The sequence below is a fragment of the Engystomops pustulosus genome, chromosome 4 (genome assembly GCF_040894005.1).
Source record: "Engystomops pustulosus chromosome 4, aEngPut4.maternal, whole genome shotgun sequence".
NCBI lineage: Eukaryota > Metazoa > Chordata > Amphibia > Anura > Leptodactylidae > Engystomops > Engystomops pustulosus.
This window is the reverse complement of record NC_092414.1, coordinates 147932254-147943538: the sequence shown is the minus strand read 5'-3', so window position 1 is coordinate 147943538 and position 11285 is coordinate 147932254. Positions and strand designations below refer to the sequence as shown.

The 11285-nt window shown below is 38.0% G+C and overlaps 1 protein-coding gene across 1 annotated transcript in view; it reads left to right on the top strand.

The window, feature by feature from the left end:
* The first annotated feature begins 7394 nt into the window (after positions 1-7394).
* The window catches only part of TRPM1 (transient receptor potential cation channel subfamily M member 1), a 144364-nt gene continuing 140473 nt past the window's right edge, over positions 7395-11285 (top strand). Inside the window, exon 1 of the mRNA XM_072148027.1 lies at positions 7395-7537. Within this exon, the coding sequence (XP_072004128.1) occupies positions 7526-7537 (12 nt within the window). The 5' untranslated portion in view covers positions 7395-7525. The remainder of the gene's footprint in view (positions 7538-11285) is intronic.

The window sequence follows — 11285 nt, the reverse complement described above, 5'->3', positions numbered from 1 at the left end:
CAAGCTACGCCAATTTATATGTGGGGAGCTGGGAAGACCACCACATCTTCCCCACAGGCGGGCTTGCTGCGAACCTGGTCCTCTGGCACAGATTTATAGACGATGTGCTGTTTATCTGGTCCGGAGGAGAGAATTCGCTTCAACAATTTCTGAAAGAAATAAATAAAAATAATTATTTCTTAGAATTCACACCAATATACAGCCAGACAAGTGTAAACTTCCTGGATCTAACCATTTATATAGATGAGGGAAACATCAAAACTAAGACGTACAACAAGCCAACCGATAGCAACAGCTTCATATTGAAAACAAGCTGTCACCTCCCGATATGGTTAGATGCAATCCCCAAAAGCCAATACCTCCGTCACCGTAGGAATTGCACGGACATAACAAAATTTGAGGAGGAAGCTCAAACACTTCAGAAAAAATTCGAGGAAAAAGGCTATGAGAAGGCCCAATTAAAAACCACTGAACAAATGATAGCAAAGATGCATCGATCAAGTCTACTTGAAGAAGCAGATGGAGAAATACTGACAGGTCCAGATATGAAGGACCAAACCATGTCTCTGATAAAAATCCCTATCATAACTCAATATACGCAAGATCAGGAAATCTTAAAGCGTATTGTCCAGCGCCACTGGAACATTTTGTTCCAGGATAAAATCATTGGACAACAACTACCAAAAAAACCCACATTCATTTTTAAAAAAGCCAGAAACATAGGGACTCTAATAGCCCCAACTGTAAAAAACAAAGTATCGGAAAAAAATGGAATACAGAAGAATTTCTTACATGCACAAGGTTTTTTTCCCTGTACCCGCTGCAATGCATGCAAAATCTCAAAAAGCAGAGAGATAATTAAATCCTTTGGCCCGAGTACATGTCCAGAACAATATAAGATAAAAAACCACATGAATTGCTCTACCAAAGGGGTCATATATTGCATTAAATGTCCCTGTAACAAACTATATGTGGGTCGAACCAAGAGGAAATTAAAAAACCGCATCAATGAACACAGACGAAATATTATAAAAGGGTCAGAAGAACACCCTCTATCGAAACACTACAAATTGTTCCACCAGAAGCAATTTGTGGGCTCCAAATTTTTCGCTATAGAAAAGGTGAACCAAAGTTGGAGGGGAGGAAATTACATCGCCCAGATGTCACGGACAGAAACCAAATGGATCTTCTCATTGGATTCATTAGCACCCGAAGGGCTAAACCAAGAAATAGAACTGTTTGCTTTTCTATAATGAATGCTTTGATACATATTTTAAAATCCTTTAAAATCCTTTTACATGATACATGATGCCCTTTGAACACAACATACACGGTACCAGCGTATATATGTCGTTGTAGCGACACCGTTATTTTTAATGCATAAGTTAGTTACTATTTTAACTTTAAAGTTTTGAATAAAGTTTTTTTTTTTTTTTTTTTTTGACACTATTTTAACTTTAAAGTTTAACAAAATTTTTTTTTTTTTTTTTGTCACTATTTTAACTTTAAAGTTTTGGATAAAGTTTTTTTTTTTTTTTTTTTTTGGGATACTTACATAGACAGGCGATCGCTATATAAACACACTATATGCACAGTGACACAAATTCCCTGAGGAAGAAGGCAGCAGCCTTCGAAACGCGTAGGAAGAAGTTTTGTCTTTCTGGACTTACCGTACCGGGTGACGTCACCACACGGATTGCAATCAGAACTGTGTATGGAGCAGTAGCTACCGGCCGGGGCTCTACTCCACGTGCAAACACTAGCGATCCTCAAGTCTATGAACATCCAGTTTGGATTACTTGTGGAAAGAAACCCCTCTGGACAACCATAATCGTGGACTTTACCATATTTCCGGATTCCAGCACCAAAAGGGACTGTATCCACTTCAGACCAGGAGGTTCGGTTTCCACCATCACCAGGTATCCACTTATATTTAATAGCAAATTACCATCTAGACCCCAAAATACCACATTTTTTATCACTTGTTAGAGTGTTTGGCGCAGGTACATTTTGTTTTATCTTGTTTTTAGTAGCTCCACTAGTTGGATCTATACTCAAGTTGGGGTGCAGGTCACCACCTTTGTTACCAGCGACTTCAGCCTATTGTCCAGTGTTTGCGCTGACTCATTTCTGTTATTTTTTCATTTGTTTCGTACCTGCACACGAGTTTAGCAGCACCTGGCTAACAATGAGCAATTTGTGGTTAGACCGTAGAGAAAGATTAATTAATATTAAAAATTTCTTTGGATTCTCCAAAAAAACTGAAAGAGACATCCACAAAGACCAGCGCTATCACGAAGCACTGATAGCTCTTAAATCCTTGGAAAAACACCTACTTTTGGAGATGAGACATCTATGGGAAATTGCATCACTTGAAAAATACCTCGAGTTTGATACAATTCCAAAAGGCTTAGTAGTGTACAAAAATCTTTTGGGAGATATGGGAGACACAGATATCACCCAAGAATGGGATGACATGTTCCACCATTTCTCCAGACAAACAGTGCAATTTATAATAACAAAACGCCGTAACCAATTGTGTCAAATTAACCAACACATCTTACATTTATTCGACACAATAAAGCCATTCAAAGACCATCCTGAAATTTTACATCTAGCGTCAAATATAAAGAAATGTATTAAAACAAAAGAACAAGAAATTGTTGAGAAAAAGAAACGAAAATTTCTAAGGGATTCAGTTCCCCATATAGAAAATATCAATACCAACCAGATGGAAAGTTCAGTAAACAATCAAGAAGTCACTACGAGCATGTATAACACAATTGACGAGCTCGAACATAACTTATCTAACCTTGATATTACAACCCATACAGAGTCTGTTTCACTTATAGAGGAATTAACAGACCCAATTCCGGAACAGCAGATACCATTAGAACCAAGGGTTATTATCAATCAGGAAAGACCACTGATTACAAATGAGATATGTACACCCGTTTCGACATCCAATAGATTTGACATCTTAGACGAAGCCTCGGACAGTGAGGATATCTCAGATAGAGAAACTTATGCACATAAGGTAAAACAAAATCTAGACAAGGAGGGTAAAAAAAGAATGCATAATAACAATAAAAGTAAGAACGATCAGAAAGATACTTACCCCAGAGAATCACCAGTCAAAAGAATCGAAACAAGGTCAAAAACAACAAACAAACAGAATAAACCAAAAAAGATAACAATGAATCAAAATTTTTTCGGGCAAACAAAAAGAAACACAGGCGTGGACAAAGGGCGGGGAAACTCGCCAAAAAGAAAATAAGGGCAAAAACTAAATCCAAAAATGATAATACAGTAGATACTGGACAAAAAATTTTTAACTTAAGCAATTATACATTAACAGAGGGAGAAACTAAATTATTAAATAAAGGGCTAAAATTCGCCCCTACAGTACGATTCGATAGATTCGATGCATTTATTGGGGTGAAGAAATTTCTACGAAATCTGGCCATTAAGAAGTATTTTGTTAAAAAACCTCCTATTACCTGTCAACCCAACAATACAGACCAGATTATTCACACCACACTAAAACCCAAGTCACATTTTAACCCCCTAAATGAGTATTCGGAGGCCTTCAAAGTGTTCCAAAACTTAGTCATAAGAGATATTAAAAAGGTTAAAGACAAGAATACAAACAAAAATAAAAATAGAGTGAGATATAGGGGGAACCTTAACCAGAAAGAACAAAGGGCTATCATTACACTACAGAAAAATAATAACATAACCATCCGCCCTGCAGACAAAGGAGGAAGCATAGTGGTTCAGAACACCTCCGACTACCACAAGGAAGCAAAGCGTCTATTGGGAGATGAACGTACCTATTTGAAATTAAAATCGGACCCCACTGAGAATTTTAAAAGGGAGTTAGGGGACTTGGTAAAAAATGGCTTGACACTAAATGTCCTGAATAAAAAAGAGGCGCAATACATTAATAATTTGACCCCAAGAATACCGGTTATGTACCATATTCCCAAGATCCACAAATCAGAAACCAATCCCCCTGGAAGACCCATTATATCGGGTATTGGATGTCTAACATCCAATTTATCCGAATATATAGATAATTTGCTGCAACCACAGGTACAGAAACTACCTGCCTACCTAAAAGACACCAAACACGTTCTGCAAATTTTAGAGACAATTAAATGGGAAGAACATTTTCTCATTGGCACACTGGACGTCACATCATTGTATACCATCATTGAACATAATAAAGGACGCAGTGCTGCGGAACATTTTTTGAGGAAATCAGGATCTTTCTTAGACAATCAAATCAAATACATAGGGGAATGTATTTCATTTATCCTGACCCATAATTATTTTAAATATGATGACTCCTTTTATCTTCAAACATGGGGCACTGCCATGGGGACCAGGTTCGCACCAAGCTACGCCAATTTATATGTGGGGAGCTGGGAAGACCACCACATCTTCCCCACAGGCGGGCTTGCTGCGAACCTGGTCCTCTGGCACAGATTTATAGACGATGTGCTGTTTATCTGGTCCGGAGGAGAGAATTCGCTTCAACAATTTCTGAAAGAAATAAATAAAAATAATTATTTCTTAGAATTCACACCAATATACAGCCAGACAAGTGTAAACTTCCTGGATCTAACCATTTATATAGATGAGGGAAACATCAAAACTAAGACGTACAACTAGCCAACCGATAGCAACAGCTTCATATTGAAAACAAGCTGTCACCTCCCGATATGGTTAGATGCAATCCCCAAAAGCCAATACCTCCGTCACCGTAGGAATTGCACGGACATAACAAAATTTGAGGAGGAAGCTCAAACACTTCAGAAAAAATTCGAGGAAAAAGGCTATGAGAAGGCCCAATTAAAAACCACTGAACAAATGATAGCAAAGATGCATCGATCAAGTCTACTTGAAGAAGCAGATGGAGAAATACTGACAGGTCCAGATATGAAGGACCAAACCATGTCTCTGATAAAAATCCCTATCATAACTCAATATACGCAAGATCAGGAAATCTTAAAGCGTATTGTCCAGCGCCACTGGAACATTTTGTTCCAGGATAAAATCATTGGACAACAACTACCAAAAAAACCCACATTCATTTTTAAAAAAGCCAGAAACATAGGGACTCTAATAGCCCCAACTGTAAAAAACAAAGTATCGGAAAAAAATGGAATACAGAAGAATTTCTTACATGCACAAGGTTTTTTTCCCTGTACCCGCTGCAATGCATGCAAAATCTCAAAAAGCAGAGAGATAATTAAATCCTTTGGCCCGAGTACATGTCCAGAACAATATAAGATAAAAAAACCACATGAATTGCTCTACCAAAGGGGTCATATATTGCATTAAATGTCCCTGTAACAAACTATATGTGGGTCGAACCAAGAGGAAATTAAAAAACCGCATCAATGAACACAGACGAAATATTATAAAAGGGTCAGAAGAACACCCTCTATCGAAACACTACAAATTGTTCCACCAGAAGCAATTTGTGGGCTCCAAATTTTTCGCTATAGAAAAGGTGAACCAAAGTTGGAGGGGAGGAAATTACATCGCCCAGATGTCACGGACAGAAACCAAATGGATCTTCTCATTGGATTCATTAGCACCCGAAGGGCTAAACCAAGAAATAGAACTGTTTGCTTTTCTATAATGAATGCTTTGATACATATTTTAAAATCCTTTAAAATCCTTTTACATGATACATGATGCCCTTTGAACACAACATACACGGTACCAGCGTATATATGTCGTTGTAGCGACACCGTTATTTTTAATGCATAAGTTAGTCACTATTTTGACTTTAAAGTTTTAGATAAAGTTTTTTTTTTTTTTTGGGATACTTACATAGACAGGCGATCGCTATATAAACACACTATATGCACAGTGACACAAATTCCCTGAGGAAGAAGGCAGCAGCCTTCGAAACGCGTAGGAAGAAGTTTTGTCTTTCTGGACTTACCGTACCGGGTGACGTCACCACACGGATTGCAATCAGAACTGTGTATGGAGCAGTAGCTACCGGCCGGGGCTCTACTCCACGTGCAAACACTAGCGATCCTCAAGTCTATGAACATCCAGTTTGGATTAGCTGTGGAAAGAAACCCCTCTGGACAACCATAATCGTGGACTTTACCATATTTCCGGATTCCAGCACCAAAAGGGACTGTATCCACTTCAGACCAGGAGGTTCGGTTTCCACCATCACCAGGTATCCACTTATATTTAATAGCAAATTACCATCTAGACCCCAAAATACCACATTTTTTATCACTTGTTAGAGTGTTTGGCGCAGGTACATTTTGTTTTATCTTATTTCTTATCCCTGTTGCCCTGTTTTCTATCCTTCACGTAATCCAGGTATCTATCTTTTTGCTCTACATTCTCTCTCCTGGTTTTATGACCAGCCCAGTGCATGTCCCGACCAGTATTCACCAAGACATTTGGAACAGCTATGGCGGGTTCAGAAGGAATTGAGACCAGCTGCGAGAGCAATTCAATATTCAGTGAGGTTTGTGACTTCCTTTTCGCTTGTTGTTTTTTTTCTTGTACACTTATTTTTGTTCATGTACACCCTATAATGTCAGTTTAATGCATATACTAGCACTTTTTTAGGCTGGTAAGGGGGTTCCCCCCCCATTTTCACATGCACCACTGTGGTTGTGAGAACACTGATCACAGTTTTTAGAGTTTCTATTATCTCTTATCTCTATATTACTAAGGCTACATTCACAGGGACATATGAAAACGGCCGTATCTGTACCATACTGTTTTTTTACGGGTTACATACGGCCACGTTCATTTCAACGGACAATATGTCCAACCATTTATATTGCCGTTTTTAACACTGCAGCGTACCGTATGCTAGCCATATAAAAATATAGAGCATGTCCTACTGTATGCCCTAGAAATCTATGGGGACGTATAAAATACCGGTTACATACGGTTGTGTGAATGTAGCCTAAAAGTAATTTTTTATTGAGAACTGACACTAGGAAGTGCATTTTGTTATGCAGAATTCAAGACCCTCATACTGCTCTGTACATGAAAAAAAAAACGTATGGATTTTTTAAAAAAAGGGAACGCACATGGAAATGCAAAAACGAAAAAAGGGCATTTGCAGGATGAGATTAAGAAGGATTGGACAAGACAAGATGATTGCAGTATAACCAAAAAACACCCTTTTGTTCTTGCTGAATTTTCTTGATTAGAGCAGTAATATTTTGGTTTAATCTTTTCTAGGGGTTTCCTGACCTTTGCTATATCACTGTCTTCTCAATGCCATTACCTTAGTCAACTCAGAGGTCTTTTATAAGATGAGTAAAGCCTTAGCAGCCTTTAGCTGCAGCGAAGCTTATCTGAGGGAATTAGGAATTAGCTTTTATTAGAACAACAGCCGATGCTTGGTATTCTTCTATCCTGGAGTTTAAAGAGCAACCAAGAATTAATGGAGGCCGAAAGACTATGTCATTTTATGTGACTTCTGTACGTTTAGGAGACATCCTAAGGATATGGTTCTTTCTCTATGTCTGACAAGGTATGTTTAACTTTAGTTGGAATTTGGGATATTATAGGTTTAAAAGGTTTTTTATAACAAGAGACGTTTCCTGTTTATAACTGTAAATTCATGGAATGTCTTACAAAACAACTGTGTTTTTTTCTTTCTTTTAACATGTGACATATACAAATACAAAAGCTAAATATATTGCCAAGAAGTACAATTGTAAAAATTTTGATCCAGCTTTGCAGTATCCTATGTTAGCCTAATGACTTGAAGTGCATGTGGAGACATGATGTAACTGGAAATTATATTTAGATGTACTGTAAACTATATGATTGTCTTTCTGAACTTGTTTATTGTATCTAGTCATTTCTAGTCAAGTTCCATAGAAAAACCTATTATACTGAACTGTTTAGAACAAATAGTAATCATATAGGGGATTCCACCTATAAGCAATTCATTCTTGTGGAATAGAGCCTACTATGTGGACATTCTATACTCATCTACCCAACATATCTGGTTTTCCTTTAAAATCTGCTTTTTGCCAAGTGTGTCTGGAGCTAAGTGGCTTATTTTGAAAAAGGGGTCATCTCAGATGAGATTTTAGCAACCTTAGCCCGAATGGCATTATTACTGAACCAGTGTTCTGGAACGTTTTTTTAGGCACTTGATTCACATGATCTGCCGTGTAACCTATCATGGCACCATGTTGCATTATGAACATATATTGTATTGTCTGCTTTTAGATTTTCTTCTTGGTGGACACTTGGCAAGAAGCCACTCCATTACTTTAATTCAAGAAAGATAACAAAGGACACTTCTTATAACAAATTGTCCTGCAAAATGTTCCTTGAATGTTTTGTAAGAAAAACTGCAACCGGTTCAGTTAATTTTCGTGAAATAGTTATTAAAATTCCTGTTACAATGTCAAAAATGCTTCTTGTAAACTAGTAACATATAAAGCATGTGAATGTGATGTTATAAAATCACACTGAGATTCTGTAAAAAAATTACATGGAATTAAGTGTATGCTTCCTATACTTAAAGCCATGTCACAACAAATTTAAAGTACTAGTAGTATTGTGACCTTTATTGAACAATACATAAACTTGCAATGAACTATCTCCATTAAAATTATACTGGGGCAGGGGCTGGCTGGCTATATACTGAAGGGAAGGGGGCTGGCTATATACTGGGGGGCATGGGCTGGTTATATACACATCAAATACACATATACTTTATACATACCCCATTTACACACAGTCAATAGATATCATATATTCAGATTATTACCGTATATATACATCATGTACATATAGTACATAGACAGCATACAGTATATACAGCATACTGTATAAAAGAAAATATGACAAAATCATTCACTCAAAGAGGTAAAATTGTTAGTTGATGTTATTCTTTGAGCATAGTCTTGTTGGGTCTGTTTTTTTCTATCTGTCATAGCTGTCTTCAGATAAATGATGAGTGACAGTAGTAACTTTCTGCAGAGTACTTCCAGACATTTAAGAACTGTAATATAAGGCACATTTTAACGGCTTTTTACAGGTTGTCAATCATAATTCTAAAAACTGGAGGAAAGTTCAGAAGGTAACATATCATGTATAATCTGCCATGTTAGCATAAAACAGCCTATCCCTGACCAACTTTGTAACTTTTGGAAATTTTAAAAATTATAATATTAAAAAAATATAGAATGACTGTAATGTACAGGCTCTTTTGGTTTTTCAAACTTCTCTGGGTCAAGGTTCTTGGCCCAGCTGAGAACTAGCTCTGCTATCTGCCTTATCGGTATTCAGAGGGGTGAACAAGGTAGGCCTACAAATGCCAGAACACTCGGAGGGAGTGGGTTAATGATACAGCCCATAGAGTGTGGCGCAAAAGATCTTAGCTGTAATAACCCTATCATGTGATCACATCACAAAACAGAGAAACATGATCATTTTAATATAAAAATTGGGGCATATTTACTTACCCATCACATCGCGATCCCCGCTGTGCATTGTCCGATGAGGATTCGGGTCTGCCGTGATTCAATAAGATCGTGCGTCCAGTTTCCTGCATCTGTCGCTTTCCCCCGCTGAGGTCCGCCGGAGTCCACCTTCTTCTTCCCGATGCATGTGAGTGCTGATCTTGCGACACAATTTCGTTTTTTAAATTCTGCAGTTTGTCCAAATCAGTCGGGTTGTCCGACGTCCACGCTCCCCCCAATTTGTTTTGCATGCAAGTCGGTGCCGATGCGCCACAATCCAATCACGTGCACCAAAAACCCGGGGCAATTCAGGGTAAAGTCGTGAAACACGACGAAAATGCGGTGTGCGGACCCTTAGTAAATGTGCCCCATTATGTCATGCATTAGTTACACATGCAATAGCTTTCCAAAACAAGTTTGGGTCTTGGAAAACAGTTTTCAATAATTTATTGGCTAAAGCAATTCGGTCCAATTTGTCAAACTTTTTTTAAAAGTACTGGTTCTTCTTGCAGAGATCTGTGACTAAAATCTGATGTTTATTAAAAATAAGGACCCTTATGTCATGACTGATGTTCTGATGAATGGAAAAGTTGTTTTTTTATAATCTTCTATGGTATTTTAATTTCCTGGTGATTATCATGGATTAAAGACAGGTCATGGAGCCCTAAACACTAGATGTATATCAACAAATTTGTTGGCGGTCAGCTACATAAGAACAGGATTATCTTAAGGCAAATGTTTGAGAAGTTATTGATGCAGTTTTGAAGGCAAGAGTGGATAAAGAATTAAATCTTTTTTGGTAGGATACAATTCTTGAAAGAAATATGACAAAGATCTTTGTGATTAGTGGCAGGGTGATGGAATTGTTGAGAAATGGGAACATCTAAGCTCCAATCTGATTTGAACTGGGATGTTTAGTCTAAAGAATTAGCCTGCACGCTGTTTTGAACATACTGTGGAAATGTATCATTGCAATTATACCAATTTTCTGGCATTTGATTGTTGACCATAACATTGCGCCTTTACAGCTACTTTTGTCTACCTACACTTTACAATTCTTCTGGGCAATCCAGATTTATCAGATTTTTGACATGTGACTTCTTAAAAAGTCACAAATTTGGGCACAAATCCAGACCTGTCCCCTCCTGGCGTAGGAAATAGTTTAGAACTAGCTGAGCCTAAATCTGCCCCTTTTTTGCAACTGTTTAACAAAAAAAGTCACAAATTCACTGCAGACCTTAAAGGACATCTACCATCACATTGGGGCTTATTTGCTAAGGCTCGCGGATCACACTTTCGTCGGACTGTTCGCCGTTTTCAGGACTTGGGCAGCTTTGCCAGGTATTTAACAGGGGTTTGCGCTGGGATTGTGGTCCAGCTGAGATGGCTTTTGTGCGACAGAAATCAGGGGGGCGATCCGATTGATTCGGAATAAGTGTCAAATTGTGTTGCAAGACAATGCACTTACATGCACAAGGAAGAAGAAGGTGAACTCGGGCAGACCAGAACGGGGAAGCGACACATGCGCATGATCTTAGTTATTGTCAGACAATGCACTTTAGGTGAACTTAGTTGGACGGGTAAGTAAATCTCCCCCATTGACTGATGATAGACTAGTCCCACTCACATGTTCCTTAGGATTTCTTCTGCATGAAGCTTCTTTTATTACAATCCAGAACGGTGCAATTTTTTCCCAAAAAGTTCTAAAAATTATGTAAATGAGTCTGAGGCGGGCTGGCTTATATCATCCATAAAGTTAAAAGCTCTTCTGTTGCAAAATTGTGCTTTTCTGGATTA